Below are 21,524 nucleotides of genomic sequence, written 5' to 3'. Positions count from 1 at the left end.
CTTAAAAAGGTAACATTTATATTTAGTGTACTGGAAATCTCTCTGTTAAGTGGCAAGGCTGGCCACACAGTTATCTTTCTGAATGGGGCAAACAGACTGAAAACACAGGCTTTGTAATGAAAAGCTGAGTATGAAAAATCTGTAGTAAATATGACTGATTCAAAAGCAATTGCTTCCAAGAACAAAAGGGACAAATGAACAATTTCATTCCAATTTTGCAATTGCTTCTCTCCCTCTGGAGTGTGAACCATAATTAGAGCACTTACACAAAATCACATTTGTCAGCTTGGCTGCTAAATTCCCCTTAAAGATTTATCATCCAAGAGCAGTCTGTTATCACTCCCACTACAGCCTGCAGTTCTCACTTTCACTTTCAGGGACAGACAAGCAATTACTTTATCTCTGTTGAAAATCTCCTGTAAGTCTAACTGCAGTGAAGTTAGGTAACATCAGATCTACATAAGTAGTTTCCAAACTTCATGACCAGCCAGCAAGGACCTGTCTTTCATCCAGGAGGAGCTTTATGAAAAGCTGTTACCAGAAGACAGTAAAGGTTTGTCATGAAGCTGACATTTGTCCCACAGATGGACCACAGTAGTAAAGGACTCTACATAAGCTATGAAGTACCATTATCTGTACCTCGTTGCCAGGAAGATATCTCTCTTAATAAGAGAAAAAATTATATTCTAAGACCAGAAAGGACCTCCAGAGATGAGAGATCAGCCATCTCTAGGGAGGCTGAATCACAAACCCCAGTGTCTTCTAGTGCCATATGATTTGACAGAGCCCTGCTGCCAGAGGATCTCTTCCTGGCCCTTCTCCGAGTGCTTTGAAGGTGTTGCATCTTCTCACTGTTGAAGTGAGAATGTTATTGACAGTCATAGTTCTTGTCATATCCCACTCAGTCCTGACGGACAGATGTTGAAAGCATTAAACAAATTCAGAGAGAGAAACTCCATCTTTCTTAACCCCATATCATCCCCAAAGAGCAGTAGTTAAGCTGCTGACACCTCTCAAATACTTTGGAGATGAACTGTGCCACTGCTCCACGTGCCTCTGCAGAGCCACACGCAAGCCTGGGTAGACACCCATCAGAGAGAGTATACATTTCTCTTAGGCGTGGATGCACTAGGGACCTCTGGACATAAAAATAGGAAGATACAATTTTACTGATACTGATGTAGTTGTGTATCATTAGGATATGTGACTGTTTAGGGTCTTAGTAATACAGATAGGAAGCTGTACACTTAAACAAGTGCAAAGTTTCCTTTGGAGATGATAAGGCTGCATAAATACCTTGGAAGATTAATTATCAACTGATTTTAAAATGTTATATAGTGGCTATAGTCACTATCATAAATCCAGATGCCTTAAATTTGGGTTTGTATGGTGGTCTATACTGTCTAACCGCTGCCATCCAGTCCTGATGCTCTCTAGACACCCAAAGGGAAACCTCTGAGCATGCAGAGAAGCAACAGCATCCTAGGACCAGCTGTGTCCTAGTTCTTGGCTGAGTTTCAGTGCAGTTCCAGCAGCCTTGAATTCCTACAGAAGCAGTGGTTCTGTGCTTTAGCCTTTGGGTTGGCAATGCCCCTCTGTCTGCACAGATCCAAAGTCTCTCTCACAGGTATTTCTCTCATCTGAAAAAAGAGAATTTAAACATGATATGGAGGACACCAGGACATCACAGAACTCCTTTCAGTCTGTTGCACCCATGCCACTGTGTTGCTATCAAAGCAGGATTTGTCTTTCATCCAGTTGGAGCATAACATGTATAAACTCTCCAGAGAAAAGTCCTCAGGATGCCCAAAAAATGCCCTTGTATCTCAGGTCCTCAGGATGTCCAAAAAACCTCTTTTCTCTCAGCACATAACTAATTGGCTGGCTTTTCTCTTCCAGCAGTGCTTGAGCTTCAGCTTGGCCACACTGTTCCCAGGTTTCCCCAGTGCAGTCACCCCTCATCATCACCTTCCTCCTCCATTCCTCAGGTGCTCTTCGGGCTGGGACACAGGGTGCTCTCCCAGAACAGCAGGGCAGTCCCTGGAGTCATGGCACTAGGCGAGACCCCAGGTCTTGCCTTTCAGCTAAGCCTCTAATGTGCAAAGGGAGTAGGACTCTAGAGCTTGCATCCCATATGCACAGATGCAGGGCTTCAGACAGACAGACCTCTGGCACTTTGTCCAGTGTTTTCCATTGACTGGCTCTGGACAGCATCTTAGTCAGTGTGTGAGCTGTTAGTCCTCCTCAGCTCTTCCTCCCATAGCCTGTTTCTGGAGCCCTAATCCTTAGCTCATTCAGGATCAGTCTGAAGTGCTACATGTCACAGCTGTAGTGACACAGTGACTGGCAGCGTCTAGCACAGGCAGTCTGGATCTTGCCTCTTTAGTACATGGGGATACATTTTCCCATCTGCTTGAAAAAACAGCCTGGGCCCACACTTTAAATACAGATTCAGATAAATCCGTGTAAATCATTTTTAATTCCAGCCAGAGTTTTATCATCATTTTGCAAAAATAGTTTGGGTTGGTTGATAGAATTTTTGCATTAAAATCCAAGCTGTTCTGAAAATCGTTTCTAGAACTGGAAACACATTTTTCACATTTGGAAGTAACCTCAATTATTTGTGCTGCCAAGGGCTTTGAAATATGGAAATGAGAGGTTTATTTAGTGTGTGGATCAAGCTTATAAACAGCTTAAGTCCTCATTCCTTCTAACATCTTAACAGCTGTGCAGTTTCTTACAAAATATGTTTTATCGTTTCAAGAAATGCTGTTAACCTCGCAGTTTTAAAACTGAATGAACAAGGCCTCTTGGACAAATTGAAAAACAAATGGTGGTACGACAAAGGAGAATGTGGCAGCGGGGGAGGTGACTCCAAGGTTAGCCTCAATGTCACCAAAAGCGGGTAAACAGTATGTGAAGTAATTGGTGCATCTGCTGGGGTCTCACCTGCGACGAAACAGCTTCACCAGTAGCACAGCACTGCTGGTACCTGCAGCTGAAACCAAGGTGTATGCAATTACTGTCAAAGCAAAAATATTTGCATTTGTTTAGGCACCCCAAGGGGAACTCAAAAATGGTCTCTGGGGTGAGATCTATCACCAGTTTTCAGAAATATGCATCTTCTGAAATTGTGGTGAGCCTTCTCTAAGCTTGTTAAATACCTTCAGAAGCCTGCTCACCAGCTAAGAATTTTTTCCTACTGTATGGTACTACTAAAAATATTTTTCAGTGACATTAGAGGAAAAGGGGAAAAAAATCAGTGTGACTGTCTCTGAGGGGTAATTTAATGTATGGTCCAGGCGCAGGAATCCATTATTGACACAAGCAATACTGTACAAATTACAGTTTTCACAAGTATCCAAAATAGGAAGACAAATTTCAAATAAAATATCTTCATAGTGACATTTTCTGATAACTTTCCAACAAATTGAAGTCCATGGTGGTTCCCTAGGCATAATTTACTAGAATATATCAGACAGGAATTTTAGGCCGCATGGTAGGCTGAGGTGTTGGTCTTAACAGCTTCATATTCTTACTGCATTCCCCTATCTTCCATATGGCCAGTACCAGTACTTCCTTGCTGCCTCACAGCTTCATTTGAAAAACTGCCTGGTGCTGGAAAGAAGCAAGAATGTGGAAGACGGTGAAGTGGGGGAAAATTGAGGCATTTAAAATACCCCTTCTGTTCCAGGCAGCATGTAATAATATTTATTTATGTGCTTGTGTGTGAACAATATATTAGAGAATGCTTCACAGGTAGTTGTGCAGGCACAGAGCTAGTCAGATACAGGTGATTAAATCTGACTGATTTGTCATACGCAGTTTATGTAGCTTTCTTTACAGTTGCCTACATATATTTTTCCTTACTATTTTCTCTCCTTCTTTAGTCCTCCTGCTCTTTCATGCTGTGTCCTGGCCTCAGGGACCATCCCTTGGGCTGTTCTGCACTCACCCAAAACTGGTCTCCTAATCCTCTTCACTTTGCCTGCAATCCTGCTGTTCTACCTATTTTTCCCCACACCGCTCTGCTCGCCAGCAGTCACAGTTTCAAAAATGGTCTTTATTTTCTCTTCCAAAATGTTCAGATATATTTGGCCCAATAGCACTTACCTTTACTCAAGCCTGGGCTTTTGTATTACTGGGGGAGGAGTATTTATTTATTTATTCTTTTAATATCACAGGCAGAGAATAAAATCATTAAAATACCTAAATTTTCTTAGAATATCCTCCTCATAAGTCTGCAGTGGTTGCAAAGCTAGATAGCAAACTAAGGAGGTTTTTTAATATACTTTCCCTAATTACCAGCCACAGGTGCTGTGAGTCATGAAGCAGGGAAAAGGGAGCAGCTCATGGTAGAGGAACACACAGGGTTTCACCAGGAAAATGTCTGGAAGTGCTGTTCAAAGTGACAGGAAAAGGAGTTGGGGGGAAAAGGTAGAAAAGAAAGATGAGGAGTGCGGTTCATGGAGAAACCGAGGACCTGTGAATGCAGGAGGAAGGAAGGAACACATTGCCAGTGGAAATTAACAGTAGGTCACACAGGCAGTTCAGGATACAGTAGACAATGTGGTGGGCAGGACAGCGTTAGCAAAGAATGGAGAACATGATGGAGCTCAACCCATGGTTCTGGGGCTATACACAGCCTGCCATGAGCATTTATCTGGCCTTGGGCCTGTTTCTTGCCACAGTTTTTCCCAGGCACAGCTGAGTGAGTTGGCAGTACCAGTGGTCCTGAGAAGCTTCAGGTCTATCGTGTGCCTACAGTGCCCACGTTTGGTGGAAGCAGGTACATCATGCACGTGAGCAGGCACTCCCACACTTCCCAAAGCCTTGCGTTGCAGCAGCATCTGATCTTGGGTTATAAACTACAGCCAGGCTGATTCCCCAAAGGCTTACTTAGCCATTTACCATCTGTAAAATTAATTTCCTTCTCAGAAACAGTCTTGATCAATTGAAATCAAAACCCTTTCTGCTGAACTAATGGAGCTCTATGTATTTTATTTCTTTTCTGCTAGCAAATTATCACTAGTGGAATAACCAGGACACTATGCACTACTTTGGTAAACCTGATGGTTACCAACAAGTGCTGAACTAAGTTCTTACCTTCTTAAGAAGCTTAAGAATACTTCTTTTCACTGTTTGAATTTAAAAGAACAAACCCTGAGCTTTTTCAGCAGCTTCAGTTTAAATTGAAGGGCTTTGTCCTCTCATAAATGAGAATAAGAAGCTCCTCTTCATTTGAAAGAAATACAGCACCTGAAGCTTAACTGATAACTGTGCTGTTACTATTTGAGATTCATTATTCAGAATATGAGAGTGCAGACCCACAATATCCCTTCATGATAGTACAGAGGACTACAGAAATGAGGGAGCTTCCAGGGAGTTCAGCTGTTCTCCAAAGGCTTGTATTGCTCTGTAAAACAGGATGTCTCCTACCTCCATTCTCTGCTGTTAAAAGGTCACCTCTAGCCTCCCCATTTATTGTTCCCTTTAAGGGACAATCTTTCAAAATTCAGAAAGACAGTTCAGAAAGCTGCCCTGTGTGAACCACCTGTGGTTTATTGATTTGATTAATTAGTTCATGATTGAAGATAAAAGTGAGTTACTCAAGTCATTTGAGTGTTTTTGAAAGTATTACTTCAGATCCTAACTGTATGCCATCACTTCGTGTGGTGCACGGGAAGGTACTGAAACATATTTTCTGCCACTTTGCTCCATTGTTTTTAGAAAGTGTGAGTGGACAGAAGCTGTGCTGATGGAGATCTTGTCCAGTCTCTGCTGGCAGCCCTCAGGAGAACACGGTGGCCTGTGTTTTTTCAGTCAGCTGATGAGACTGACCTTACACTTAATTAATGGCTCAGCCATGAGTGGGTAATGAAAATGCTCCTAAAATATATCCATGATTGCATATTAAAAATCCTTGTCTGCCAGAATTCTATATTTGTTTCAGAATCACTCAGTATTGTGATTTAAATGTTATAATTGCCCATTTGTTGTCCTAAACACAGCTAGCTCAGAACTTCATTAATCCATTTTAAAGCACTCTGATTTTGCTGATGCTGTTGGCTCAAGATCCAGCCTGAGGCTCTTAAAAATGGCCCTTCCAACAGCAAGTGATTGATGACAGGATAGGAGGAAATGAATAAGAAGCTAATAGAGGAGGCAGAAGGGCTGAGTACATGATGAAAAGTTAGAAAAAAACAGTGTCCCTGTGCCCAAGTCAGGCTGTGCCAACACTGACTTCAGCACACGGGTGAAGAACAGGGTCTCATGTGCTGTCACACAGCAGTTTTGCACTATGGCTATGTGGGGCAAATTCTTCTCCATAGATAAAGGGTAATTTTAGTTATTATTTCTCATATATTATCCTTACATGAACTTGAGGCAGTTGGATCCTCTTTATATACAGCAAGAGAGATTCTTAGCAGCTGTACCCTGGAAAAAAACTACACTGGTTTTCACAAACTGTGCCAGTTTACTCTAGCTGAAGATTTAGCCCAACTTTAGTAATTCAGGAATCACTAAACAATTGAACAAGACCCAAATCTATAGTCATTTTCCACTGCCATATTAAGCATACAATACTGAACTTAATGGGAAATTTAATTATAAATGCTGAATTTATCCCCTGTATGTGACTTCAGTACATTCCCCTTGTTCACATACAGCAAACCATATAATTTTTTTTTTTCTGTCCCCTTTAATATCAGTGGGACTATTCACCAACTGATTGTGTAAGCAATCCAGTAAGAAGTTGTAGTCTCTGAGTTTGTGACTGACAGTCATATCAAAATAAGTGACTTGCTGTGAGAGCCAAGGTGATCTGGACACGCATCTCCCGTAAGAGCTGTTGAAAATCTCCTACTCAAAATGAAACAAAGAAACAAAAGCCTAAAATACATTACAATTCACAACACCTGCAATCACTTACTGTAATTGCAAAGGGGTGTATATATGCTGTGATTCTGGAAAACGTAAGCAAAACATCTTCCTTTTCCACTGCAGCCCCTTAGTCTGGGCTTCTTATATTGGACCGTGTGCATTTCCCATCACAGCTAACTGATTTGAATTAAGACAGAAATTCTGTTTTGAAGGTGTAAAATATTTTAAAATATTGTAATATATAATTTTAAGTTTTTTCTCAGAATGCTTCTCCATCATCACAGCTGGGACTGTCTGAGGGCAGATGTGAGGGAAATGTCACAGAGCCTTGTTAAGGCAGGCAACAAGGAGAGGGGCTGAGGACAGGCTTTCTTGAGCTTCAGCAGGGCCTTCACTAAGAAAGTTTCCCACCAAAATTTGTGGAGAGGAGAAACAAGGGCCTGGCATCAGTCACATCACTACTGCATCCCAGTGAAAAATGGGAATTTCCTCTGCTGACCATTGCCATTAAGAAGGCTCAGACACTGAGGACAGCATGGCAATTTAAAGTGTGAAATTGATTGTTTTTCCTGAAGGAAAACCTGAGAGCTTTCTTGCAGAGACAATGCAGAAAGGATAACATTAAAGGAACTACAGTTGGGAAAAAGAAGTTTCAGGCTTTAAATGCCTAAAGTGTTAGTGCTGAAAAAAAAAAAGAAGTGAAGGACAAGGAGGCATCTGTTTTCTGACTTGTTCCCACCTTGCTGGTGGCTTTGATAGTTCATATCTATTCCTAGTTATCAGTTTGATCAGTTTAATCTGCAACAACTCCATAGGCTTCTGATTTTCCAAGGGAGAGCAGTACCTGTATGTCCCCTTACCTTTGTCTTAACCAGCCTTGTTACACGGATAGAATTCAGGAGCATGGGAACGTGGCTTAGTGCCAGTGCATGACATGTTACAGATGACAGCTATTCAAATAATATTAATTATTTTGCACTTGTACTAGAAGCCAGCAGAGGATCATGTTGACAGGCAACTTGCCAGCACCCCAAGCCCACTCATTTCACAGCTGTGGGACTCTCATGTTCCACTGTCAACCTGCACAGCCTGCTGCCAGAAGCCTCAAGGCAAAACTTAAGTTTGAATACTGGAAAAGAGCAAAAAATGGGCATTTTTGTTTCTAGAAACAGAGTATTGCATATGAATTAAATGTGTGGGATTTGGAAAGTGGATGAAGCTTTTCCTTTACTTAGAGTAATCACTTGAGAGTTCCTGGGAAATTCTCTCACTCAACTGTGGCTGTCAAAAATTTCTCCAAGGCACCAAGGCTTCCTCAGCAGTAAATGAAGAGACAGGCATCTCAACATCATCCTATGTTAATATTGGTATCAAAGCCCACCATTTGGAGGTACCTACCTTTTCCCATTAACTGCAGGGAGGTCTGGACAGATGGACAAAGCTTGGGGCATAATTTAAGGGTGCAAATACTGAGGTGAATCCCCCCACTTTAGGTACATATAGAAAGAGCAATCAGAATGTATGAAGAGGCAGGGTCCCTAGAGCTAAGAACAGCATACAAAGCTCAGAAGCTGTTACTCGTGTATTAAATAGCTATATATAAACATGCACAAATATATGAATACAAAAGCATTTGGGAATTTCCTGTTAAATCAGTTATAGAGGGCAATAAGCCCCTTTCCTCTTCAATGCAAACAATTTTTAGTAAGTTCAGTTACACTGTACTAATGAATGTTTGCACTGTTTATTTATTTATTAAGCCTTGAATCCACAAGTTAATGTTTAAGTAATGAATTAATTATGGCATATTATGGGAGATAAACTTTCCCATAGAAATCTGCTGGCACACACAGTATCATGACACTTAACATCACCAGAAGGCTATCTATCACATGCCATTTCTGTTTATCTCCCTGCTTCTCTGATATATATTGTATTTGCATGCACACCTGCACATAAATAGATATCCATATGCCTACCACATAATTCCATTAAGAATTGGGCAACGATTTGAAGTGGAAAGTACTTAAAATGAAGTCTGTTAATAATTTATTACAGTTTTAAAACATATAGATCTGCATGAAGTGGGGCATTACCATAATACTCTGAGATTATTCAATGAGTTTAAGCAACTTCACTGTAAACCCATAGCATTTCATCACTTTGAGGCATTGGATTAAGTTTCATTTCAATATTAAACTCTGTTACATCACCCACAGCAAATACCACCAGTAAAAATAGCTATTCCAAGTAGAAATTTATCACCAGCCTGGGACCCTTGAAATATTGACATGAATATGGGAGATTTAAGGAAAAACTTTGAATTTTAAAATAATGTTGAAACAGGAAATTAAAATGGAAGACCAGCTGTCCTTCTTAGCTGAGGATAAGGGGGTCTTTGCAGCTCTCCCCCCAAGTTCTTTGCATGCGGGCCTCCTATTACAGGGCTGTGCCAAATTGTTTTGGGCAGCATACTGCAGGAAACATCTTCTTTTCTTGCCAGGATAATTTTGAGGGCAGTAAATGAAATACCTATGGCCAAATCATATTATTAGTTTGTATGCATGCAAACTAAAAATAGATTGAAAGCAAGGAACACAAATTAATGTTTCTTAAGTCACATATGCAGTTGTCTTACATATATCTCTGAAGGGTATGTTGTTAATATGTGTAAGCCAATAGTTTTGGGTTCACAGTAATTGCATACTATTTATTTACAAATCTTCCCCAGCAGTATGTGCCCGTTACCTAAAGCGATGGAGCAGGTCCCGGTCATATGTCTGTCTCTAAACCTGGGCCAACAGTACATGACATAGCACCCACTGTGGCCTCTGCTCTGTCACTTTGCAATGCGATTCTATGTAGTTTTACTTGAATAACATAAAATAACATATATAATGTTATTTATGTTATTTTCCACGTGAAGAACTCCTGTAAACCTTGCCGTTTTGAAACTCAGTGAGGCAGGCGTCTTAGACAAGCTGAAAAACAAATGGTGGTACGATAAAGGTGAATGTGGACCCAAGGACTCTGGAAGTAAGGTCAGTCGCTACAGTTCGGGACCTAACTATCGTGTTCACAAAGCAGTAGAGGAAGTAATAAACAAAATGACATAGAAATGAAATAAGCAGCTGTAGACTCAGAATGAATCAACTTTGGCCCATCTTGCTGGCGGCCGCACTTTAATTTAAGGAAGCACTATTGCATTTTAAAGTCTTCAGTGATATAAATCACCAAACATCATCCCACATATTCAGAGCATCTCTTGAAGAAATACAAAGCAGATTTTTGGATTTGGAAGAGGCAGGCTAGATTAGTTGTTTCCTTCTTTCCTGGAGGGTATGGAGTTTTGCCATTGACTGCTTAGGAAATGTCCCTTCACAACTTCTTTAGGAGCTGGCCTACCTTAGCAGTTTTCTGAGAAGAAGAAATGCTAGCAGAAAGGATTTCCTTTCATTGCTGGCCAGGAAGGTGGTGTCTTGCAGCCTTTGGGGATGTCCCTCGCTCCTTGAGGGCCAAGGAAAATTTAACTTTAAAGATGAAAACTTGAACTTTGAAGTGAAAGGCTTCAAAATTAATAGTTTCTACAGTTTCCAGTGTTTATCCTAGTCCATACCCAAACAGGAATCCTGGCAGCTCCAGAGAACTGACAGCTCCTTCTCTTTACGGGGACAGACCCAGAACCAGGTATTTTCTGACAACTGGGAAACACCACAGTGAGTGCCAGCCCTGTATTTTAGGAGTCTGACATTTCTTCACAGTACCTGACTCCATGTCAGCCTCTGCAGCCACAGCTAAAAGGAAATAATGACAGGCACTGACTGCTTGATGCCTGCATGTCCCAAGACTTGCCTTGACAAAATTAATGTGGGAAACAAGCTTTCAACACATTTTGCTTTTTCTGGCAAATGCTTTGAAAAAAAGGAGTGAAAATAATTTAAGAGGATGACAAAGTAACTGTAAATAACAGCTGAGAAAGCCTCAACCCATTACCTACATTAGGGCAGGTCTTTCTCAGTCCTGCCTCCTCCTTGTTTGCAAGCACCATGGTTAGCAATTGCCACCAGAGGTACAGTCATTTCCAAGATACTTAGGCTCTTCCTAGCATGCTAAAAAGGCACAAAGCAGAGCCCAGCTATAAACTCCAATCATCTCTGTATATCCATGGGAACCTTTACTGTGCTAATCTACTGATTGCACAATGAATAGTGCCTCTTTAAATTAAACATCCACATTTTTTGCAGTCTTCATAAGTTAAAATTTCATAAGAGATTACAATCAGAAGTTAAATACTCTCCTTACTTTAGCTAAAGATTATATAGTCTGCATAAGAATAAAGCTTTATAAGTATTTTAAGGCACACAATGTAGCATACAAAGTCAATCCTGAGAGAGTTCCTTGAGAACTATGCTGAAAAAGCACATGGATTTCAAGTAAAAAAAATGTGGTTCATAATTAAGCAGCGAAGTATAGAGAAATGTAGAATAGTTATTTTATACAATACACCCAAGAAGGTGATTGTAAAATGATGAATATTTAATAATTTGCTTAAAGAAAATCCTCATTTTTATCTAAATTATGAAAAATGTGTTAAATTGCATAAATTGATATTTAGAAGTATACTGTTACTGAGCTTAGTAGTCCATGGGCATGTTCCAGAACTGTATCTATAGTAAAATAAAACCAAAATACAATAATAGGTAAGAGGCAAATATATCACAATGTGTATGGTACACTGTGCACTTTCAAAGGAAGTGTTTGTTCAAAGAAAGAACTTAAGCCTCACATGTTGTTTTTGCCTGTCATTGAAGTATCAGAAGCTCAGTCTGGATCTTTTAAATTAACAGCAATGCCTATCACAAGTACAATTACTGGTTTTTGTAAAGGTCAAGCAGAGTCTTGTCTGATATAAAACAGATTTCTGGATTCCAAGGCTTCTGAAGAGCTTTACATGAATGCAGTTTAGTATCAGTGCTGAAATATCCCTAAATAGAACTAGACATGTCATTGTTTAATTCTCCATGTAATGGAAGTAATGCTTTGCAGTAAGCAAGCAATGACATCCTGATATGTTGGCAATATACTTAGAATATTTTTTTATGCCAACCAGGAAAACTATTTGCTTAAAATATATTTTACAGATCCAGATAGGTCAAATTTTGCTAAAGTATGTGAACAACTGTCATTAAATTTCAGCTAAACATTGTTACCTGTCTATTTCTAATGTTTTAATGTGTGTTTTGTGCTTCTTGGGATCCATTTTCCAGGGTTAACTGTGTCACTTCTGTTTTCCCAGGACAAGACGAGTGCCTTGAGTCTCAGCAACGTTGCTGGAGTCTTCTACATTCTGGTTGGAGGCTTGGGCTTGGCAATGCTGGTGGCTTTGATAGAGTTCTGTTACAAGTCCAGGGCAGAGGCGAAACGAATGAAGGTGGCAAAGAGTGCACAGACTTTTAACCCAACTTCCTCGCAGAATACCCAGAATTTAGCAACTTATAGAGAAGGTTACAACGTATATGGAACCGAAAGTATTAAAATTTAGGGGTAGGACTTAGGGCCTACTACAGCGAGTGGGTGATGCATCTTGTAACGCAGTGTTGTGACATGTCTGTCTAGTGGTGCTTGCTTCTGAACAGAGCTTTATATTTTGGAAAACTTCAGTGCAAAGTGGTTCAGTTCTTTTGGCTGCAGATGTACAGCATATTATTCTATGTTGCTAATAGACATCTGCATTGCAAGGAATTTTTAACATGAAAAATACATTTTGAACAACTCAAAGTTGTCAAATCAGTTGAGAGATGACAATTATTTTAAATAAGAAAGTATATATCCTGAGGGCCAGTTTTTAAGTAACTGATTGGAAAGTGTATTTTCTGAAAGGTTTGCACTCTACTAGCGACAAATTGCTGCAAGCCTGTATTATTCAATATTGGCCCTATCTGTAACCAAGATTTAGGATAGGCAACATCACTGAACCATAGTTAACCTAATGGAAGAAAAGGCACTGTTACAAGAAGTCTAAATGTTGTTTTACCTCCTCTCCCTCCCCCTCCCTGTTCACCCTCCCTTTGATACATGTTTTATGCTAATTGTGTGGCTTTTTTTTTTTTTTTTCTCCCCACAATATCCTGCTTCAGGTCAACTTTTGCCCACTATAATAGTCACAAAGAGTCACTAACCAGTGGATAGACCTTGATTACCATCCTCAGCTTTCAGTAACAAACCCCCCTACCTAGGTCAAGACTAGTGTATTTTAGACATTCATGCAGTGATTTTGGAGGCTGAAGCGCTGATGCGGCCAAGCTGCATCCTGCATAGCTCCCCTGAGTAGGTGTGCAGGGATGGTTTACTAATGTACTTGCTCTCATCCGTACAGTGAGTATCTTGCCAACTAATCATTAGACAAATCAACTCCATGACCTTTGGAAATGGCATGCAGCAGCAAATTGAGCTTCTAAATATAACTTTTACGTAGCTCCCAAGCTATGCTGGCTGCTTTGTAAGTGAATGTGCAGCTAGCACCCTACCCGGTCATGCTAGAGCTCCCTTGCCCTTGCAAATAGCAAGCCACATGTCTCCTCTGTTAACAACTATCTTCAGCTACATTTTCCTGAGCCATCCCTATATAGTGGAAGTAGAAAACACAGATTTAGGGAAATGAGACAAATAATACAGTACTTATGTTGCCACCTAGGAAAAAAAAACAAAAACAAAGTTGTAGGAAACAACTGGAGATGCATTTATTGTTTTTTATTTATTATTTATATAGCGCTGGAGTAGACGGCGCTGTACAGTAGGTGAAGTGTGCCAGACACATAACAGGTCCCTGTCCCGAGGAGCTTACAGCCTAAAGGCACAGCCCGTACAGTACCGAACCATACAGTACAGAGCAAACACAGAGTGAGCAGAGAATGCTGTTTGAGCATGATAGCTGGAGCGCTGCGAGGAATAGGTGGGTTCTCGGGGCGCGAGGGAGGGGGCTGGCTGGGAAACTGACCCCTACACACTGTTCTGTGGGATTTTCTTTTCTTCCTTGTTCTAGAAAGAGTCATGGGTATATTCTAATTGTAACAGAGCTGCCAATTTCCCCACGTTAAAAAAAAAAAAGTGTCAGCTATGCACTTTGTTCACTAGAGAAAATGTGAGGCACGCTATGTGCCAAGGAGACTCCAAGAGTATAGACCAGTGTTCATTACTGTGAACTGGAAAACAAGACTTCCAGACGCTAATATTAATCTCCCAAGTCCACTCCCTACTGTCAGTAATAAGGGTCTTAAAAAGAAGTAATCCTGTGCACGTCACTGTGCAAAATGCAAGTGAAGTGTGCTTTTTTCCTTTAAATTCTTTAGTGATGTGCTCACAACGGAGAGTGTCCCCAGGCTGGTATAAAAGTAAGAATCCCAGAAAACATATTCATTATCAAGTTTACAGAGTGCAATACATTCAAAATACAGTCTTTAAAAAAGCAAACAAACAAACAAAAAAAAAAAAGCTTTCATTCAAAGACTGACCTGACCCAAATTGGCTGAGCATGCTAAGCATGGCATGACTTGACAATCCCCACAGTTGCCACCCAGCTCTGTTATTCCATTGCAACAGACACTGATTATACTTGCAGGATTTTTTTTTTTGTCTTAGTGTTTTCTTATAATAAAAAAACAGAGCTAACTGAGTTTTGTATTTAAAGGAAAGATTATAAATACTTTACTGTCAAGTTTGGATTTCTGTGGGACTTGTTGTAACACAGGGATGAATTCCTATTGGAAAAATATATTTTAAACAATACAAAAAAAGATACAAAAATATTGCATTTTATTTTACTGAAAATTCATTTTTAGGTCAGTCAAAACTTCTGATAATTAACAATTTAGGGTTTAGACATTTAAAATTTTTAAAAAATCACTAGGATTTTTAGCAAATATTTAGACTTCTGAAATTCTTCTTTCTGCTTATTTGGATGAAAAATTTATTTTGGCAATATTTACATGAAATTGAGAAATTTCAAGTTAACTTCTTATAAAAATGCTTATGCTCATATGTGGGAGACTGCCAAGGCCCAGTCATCCTCTCCTGGCCACACTGGCAGTGAGAGGTGCCTGTGTGCCACACTGAGCAGGGGGACTATGCCATCTGTTCATACACATGCTAGTCATAAACCCCTGTTTATCTGGCAGCATTACAGAGCCCACAATGATGGCTGCACATATTTCTGCAGAAATATGTCTGTCTTACACATTTTGAAAACTTTGATATCTTTTTTTTTTGTTTTTTTAATCAAAGGAGTAAAGAGATCGTATTGGAACGAAAACTCGCTAATATGGAAAGATGCCTGGTGGTTCTAACCTGCATGAGTAACCAACACATCTGACTTTTTAAGCTAACATCAAATAGTTTTAATGTTATGTTTTAAACTAATATAAAATAGCTTAAATAACCCTCCTGACAATTAATATTCATTACCCTGATTTTTATTTTAGTTTCATACAGTCAAACATGAGTTACCTCAGGGAAGTTCGCCCTGCCTGCAAGGCAGCTGAAAATGAAAATGAAGATCTAGTCTGTATGTGTGGACTGGTCTATATGATAATGGACTAGTCTATATGAGTGGGATAAAGACATTCAGAAGCACTGGCAGGCAGTTGCATCTGCTGAAGAGAGGGAAGAAAGTTTTCCTTAAGGGGGGAACAATCCTTTCCTCCTCCTCCAGGCAGCAGTTTTCCATTCGTATTAAGCCCTTAGTGTACAAGTAGAGCTGAAACCGAGAGCAGTGAGGAGTTTAACATCCTTCTGTCCATCTGCTCTAAGGCAAAGCCCTGCTGAGTTCCTCACCCCAAACCCACAGGCTTTTGACGGGGTTGTTCCAGTATCCAGCCAGCCTCCACCACCACCTCTTCATGGTCTTCTCAGTGGGCCATGAAGCTCAGGAACCAGCTTCCAGCTCTGCTGCCTTCTCTTGCTCTCCCATCCCATGCTATTGTTTATAACTAATGAATGAAAATAATTATGAAACTACAAAAAGCAATGAAAAACATCATTATTACTATTAACTACAAAAAAAGGTGAAGTGCTACAGGATGGCTCAGTAAGTGTGTAATGTACTTATTTTGACTTGTATACTTCCAATTTCATAGTGAAGAGAGAAAAATATATTAAAAGTTCACCTTAGATATTTGTGCCAAAGCTCCCAACATGTGACCCAAGTACTAGAGGAGCCTGAACAACAAAAGAACACACACAGGCTAGGATATTTGTATTAAACAGACTGAGGATATAATTTTCCGAAATTCCCATTTCCCCTCTAGGAACAGGGCAGTCAGTGTTTTCATGTGATTAATTTCACAACTAATCTAATCAAAACTAATGACAAATTTGAAAATACATTATCACTATTAACCTCATATACTTACTGAAAGAAGACTTTCATGATTTGGGTAATATTCACAGGAAATACCGAGACTTTTCCCTCTTATCCCAGCCACTCCTGAAACTGTTTCTGCATCCAGGCCATAATTCTGAAGTTGTAGCAGCACAGTTAAGCAGAGTATTAGCCTGGCTTGTTACCTGTAACACAGTTTAAAACACAGAGCAGATGCCTACCTGGTTACTTGGCTTTATGGCACTGTCCCAAGTACAAGTTTGACCTGATCCTCCTGGCTTTGTAAGTGTCTGAGTTGTCCTGTGGTGTGTTGCTGAGCTGTTGTTAGTCTTGCACTGAGGATAAGAATTGTTTCCTTGCAGCTTTTCTGTTCTTCTGTGGAAGGCTACCGAGAGAATGTTGTTCTCTTTTTTCATCTTTTTTATTTATCCCGGATCCCTTTTATTGTTTGGGTTTTTTTTTTTTTGGTTTTTTTTTTTGTCCTGAGTGTGTTGTCAATGGCCAGAAAGTTATTTAGACTGAGCTAGCACAGTTACATACAACTTGTATATCCCATACAAATCTAAGCGCTCTTACTCAGCTTTCCCAGTGGGAAACTCTGAATGGCCATGAACAGATAGCTGATCAGTGTGCTGAAGAGACTCTGGTACACAGTGATGACTTTCTGGGAAATTTAACCCATCTGGAACAAGCTGTCCCTTTTCCACCCAAGTTTGCTTTCTAATCTGGTTTGGACTGCCATCCCTCTCCCACACTAAAGCACCTTTAGTTTTTTTCTGCCGTGGACCAGAACATGTTCTCTGCATTTCTGCAGTTACCAGTATCTATTTGCAGTGGGACTCAGGACATGCACCATGTGGACCTGTACCACACTGCATTGTGCCGGTGCTTTGCAAATGTAGAGATTTTTATTTGCTGCTGGGAAGTAATTGAAGTTCTTGGTAATGTATAGGCCCAGTTCCCCACTTCCTCATCACCTCTGCTGCACTTTTTGTATCTGGGTGTTGTTTTAGATCAAGATGTGTTTGGTGACAGTCCCTATCACAAAGTACAGTGGTGGCAGGGAAAGGTTTCAAAGGATGTCCCTTACCAAAGCCAAGGTTTTCCAGTGTAAGGGGAATGCCATTATGAGTTCTGTAAGCTGAGGCCTTTTCCTGAACTTGGGTATTTTTGAGGACCGAAGTGTTTAGGGCAATTGGTTTGGAAAGCTGTTTTTAAATCCAAGCTCTGACTGTGCCACAAACAGCCGCTGTATTTTTGACAACTTTTTGAAGGAGCTACTGATAACGATGTAATATTAGACTAGTGCATTTCCACAGAAGTGGAAATGTTTGGGAGTTTTAAGGGCTCTTCCTCATCCCTAGATATTCATATATAAAATAAACTCCACATATAAAACAGCAGCTCAGGATTTCACTGCTACCTCAGAAGGAGAAACTGGGCTCAGAGGGATAAAGTTCAAAATGTACAGATTAGTAACAAAGCAAACAAAATGATTTTATGATGTTTGTCATCCTTTTGCTCCTATGTGAATGCTCCTATCTCCCTTTCTTCCCAATTAGTATTTCAGACTGCATCCCTGCATACCATTTACATAGCTTCTGACTAGAAATCAGATTTCCACACTAATTAATATCTTAACATAGTTTTCTCTGAAATCTCTTTTAATGTATTATAGTTTGGATGCCTTGCTGCATTTTTTTACCTTAGACACCCTAATTTTAGTAATCTAGAAATCATTTACTTTAAACTAGTCATCTTGGCTTTTTTTTTATAATCACTTGAGAGAACCCTATTAGATTTTTAGATTTAGCTACTGATTTTTTGATGACTAAAGTTAGATAGCATAACTATAAATCTTTTAACAAATCCAGATTTTTTTGCCTGAGAAATTTACTTCCTAAACAAGATATTTTGTTCTGATTTAGCAGAAGCTAAGGATTTTCAAGGAACAAAAATTTAAACCTTCTTATGGGAAATTTATACATAATGTAGAAAACTGTATAAAACTGCATTTTCTCTCAATAAATTACATTTTCTTTGAAAGTTATCACCTTCTCTAATTGTAGGAAAATATATATATATGAAAGAGATTTGATGAGAGTTCTCAGATTTCCTGATACTAAATATTTCTATTGAGAAAATAAGTTCTTTAGATTTGTATGACGGAATTGCTAGATAGCTGGTATAGTTATTGCAATTTATAAACAATTTTCAGTAGTTATATTTAGTCCTGGCATTCCTAGTTGAAGGTCAAAGACTATAAACACCTGTGCATGATTTTATTCACAGATGCTAATGCTTTCAGGTTCCAAAAGGTCTTCTCACTGTATATAAATTTAGTTTGAAGCAGTTTAAATGAAGGTATTACCTCTTCAGTTAATTTCATTATCAAATTCAGATTTTATATTTAAATCAGTAGCAATTTATTGTAATGAAATTTACCCTCAGAATTACTAGTCTTTTTTTCCCCTGTAGACTTAAGTGCTATGCATTATATTTATGATGATTACTATTTATATATTTAACATTAACATGAAAAAATGCAGATGTCTAAAATTTAATATTTTGGTGTTTGCTGTGTCCTGGTTGGTTGAAGGACAGAAACATTATAACACTTTCCTCTCTTCTGCTTTTTCTTCAAACCTAGCTTACCTTTTCTGAAGCCATAAGAAACAAAGCCAGATTATCCATCACAGGGAGCGTGGGAGAAAACGGACGCGTATTGACTCCCGACTGCCCGAAGGCCGTGCACACTGGAGCTGCAATTAGACAAAGTTCAGGATTGGCTGTAATTGCATCGGACCTACCATAAAAACCAAAAAAATAATTGAGTGCCTTAATCAAACTGTGTTGGTGACTGATGGGAACACAGCACAGACTGTAACGACATGGGAGTGTCATTGATGAACTAATAATTTGGCTGAGAAAGGGAAGTACGTCCAAATGCGCCAGACATCATCAGCAACAATGTGTGCATGAGCTCAGCTCGGAAACCCAAACTCAGATTTTATATCAGGAAAATTCATAATTTAGTTTTGTTGGGGGGAGGGGGCTGGGAAGGGTGTATTAACAGCAACAAATTTCACTTGAGTGGACTTAAAACTAATAAGACTTGCCAATTTAGCGCATTAAACTGTGAAGAACATGCTCAGAAAGGACATCATTTTGGTCTTTGTCTTGACAATGAGAGAAAAATAGCTATAGAAGTCAATGAACATGCTAACCTGTGTCTCCAGAACATCAATATATACAATGAAAGAATACTCAGCTGTTCAGCTGTAGAAATGAATCACTAAACTGTGATAAAAAATAATAAATATGTAAATCCTGTGAAAAAAAATAAAGAAATTATTTACATTTTCTTTGGAAAAAGAGAAATATTGAAACATGCTTGCTTTTTAACTGATGTAAATTCAGTAGAGGACAACACAATTCTTTTTCTAACCATCTTAGGGGAAAATCATTGCAATAATTGATATAAAATGCCATCACTGTAATAAAATTCAGAGAATTTTTTTTTATAAAAGTTGTTGGTCATCCTCTTGTTTGCTGTTACCTTCATTCTGTTCCATCATTCCATGTTCCACAGATTTGCATCTGTCTAATACAAGAAACAAAATGATAAAATGTTTAGAGTACTTCATCAGTCTGCAGTGTAGAATCAAAAGAGACTACGGGTCACTCATGTTACAGATATTATTTATAATCTTGTTCTGTGTAAGAAACTGTGGTTTTTGTACCCACCAAAAAGAATAAAACAACAATTGTTCTTATAATATTGACAGAGCTTGAGTTGTTTTCTGGTCATTAGGGATGCCTCCTGGAAAATAGAAAAGGGCTGTTCATTTCTTACAGCAGGACTCAGAATATTGTCAGAGTCAGTCTGAGTCCCCACACATTTCTAAAGTGCTTTTAAAGGACTCAAATAGGGAGGAAGGACTCTGAGCAGCTAAAGAATTGTCATGATTATTCACTAGGTATTTTAGTACTAGCTACTAAAAACCTTTTTGAAGTGTTAGGGAACCATTTAGTGCTAGTGTTTGTCGTCTGGGTAGGTCAAGGAAAGAGATGCCAGGGAGCAAGGAAGTAAAAATGACAGTTCTTGAGACTGATGTGATAGATGATAGATGCAGCCTGCTTGGTGTCCAGGAGCCTCACTTTTCATCCCCCAGCCTATCAGTGCCTGGGAAAGACTAACAGCCACAATTTGAATAAAAGCCAGATGTCAACAAGAGCAGGCACGTCTGTAGTTGCGAAGTTACAGCAAGTCTGTTCTGTGATGGTCATTCTCCTTGGCCTCACAAGGCCTGGCAGTGGTGTCCAAATCCAGAGTATTGCCACCAGTGCAACAACCATGTGCCAGAGCCCAGACTGCAAGTGAATTCAGACTTGGAGTAATCATAGCTCCTGAGTTTCCCAGGCCCATAAGCCTGGAGCTGGTGCTTCTCTCAGATCCCAGGGCTCTCATGGGGCAAAGAGTGGGCCCCAGGTGGAGCCCAAAGCTGCCCAGCAAGGACCAACCCCCAGCTACTGCCAAAAACGGCAACCAGACACTGCTGAGCTGATGCTCCTGCTGTCTGACACAGACAGGCAGAGTTGCAAAGCAGGGCTCAGTTTCACTCCAGATATAGACAACATAAATACGAGTTCCTTGCCTCAAATACTCTATAGAGACCCTTTATAGCTACTGGGGAGAAATAAAGAATGAGTGAATGACTTCATCTTAAAGTAGACCTTAAAATATCAGACAGCTGAACCACAGCAGCAAGAGCCTAAATCCTTCCACTAACCTTACCATAGGCTGGTGGAGACCAATTCTTATACAGAGCTTGGCAGTGCAGGCAAACATGAAAATAAGGTGATGCTTACCCCTCAGGCATAATAACTACAGTGTGTGCAGGGTTCTTAGATAAAAAGACTGATAACACTGCAATGAATCACTGTGACCAGTGTTACTTTGTATCCATGTTTTACTGGCACGTTTAGCACACTCATGAGTTACTGTGAATTGCTCTGTGTTTCTTTGGCTAGGTTAGGTGAGTTATCTTGTTTTTCTCTTTTTGAGTAAACCTGGAAGCTCCCTTCTTTTTACAGCTATATTTAAAAAACAGCTTCTGAGTGGGTTGGTTCTGAGTTTGTCTTAAAAAAAAAAAATCGTTTGCCTCCATTTTTCACAAAGTAACATATTAGAGGCTAAACAGATTGAGAGCCTGAGTATGAAGAATGCTGTCTGTTTTGTTTTACTGTGTCTGTCTGTTTT

General features: G+C 39.6%; 1 protein-coding gene across 8 annotated transcripts in view; it reads left to right on the top strand.

Moving 5' to 3' along the window:
* Window positions 1-20,040, top strand: part of GRIA4 (glutamate ionotropic receptor AMPA type subunit 4) — a 211,852-nt gene extending 191,812 nt beyond the window's left edge. Inside the window, exons 14-17 of one of the 8 annotated variants that reach the window (XM_068181402.1) lie at window positions 9,812-9,926; window positions 12,182-12,316; window positions 13,655-13,837; window positions 18,912-19,050. In XM_068181402.1, the coding sequence (XP_068037503.1) occupies window positions 9,812-9,926; window positions 12,182-12,316; window positions 13,655-13,789 (385 nt within the window). In that variant the 3' untranslated portion in view covers window positions 13,790-13,837; window positions 18,912-19,050. Of the gene's footprint in view, window positions 1-2,764; window positions 2,880-9,811; window positions 9,927-12,181; window positions 12,430-13,654; window positions 13,838-18,911 lie in introns of those variants that run through there. The other 7 variants (XM_068181401.1, XR_010996327.1, XM_068181400.1 and 4 more) reach the window with 7 other exon arrangements.
* The last annotated feature ends 1,484 nt before the right edge of the window (window positions 20,041-21,524 follow it).

The sequence above is a fragment of the Anomalospiza imberbis genome, chromosome 2, assembly GCF_031753505.1.
Source record: "Anomalospiza imberbis isolate Cuckoo-Finch-1a 21T00152 chromosome 2, ASM3175350v1, whole genome shotgun sequence".
In the NCBI taxonomy this organism is placed as follows: Eukaryota; Metazoa; Chordata; class Aves; order Passeriformes; family Viduidae; genus Anomalospiza; species Anomalospiza imberbis.
The sequence above is the reverse complement of the archived record's forward strand: the minus strand, read 5'-3'. Positions and strand labels throughout refer to the sequence as shown.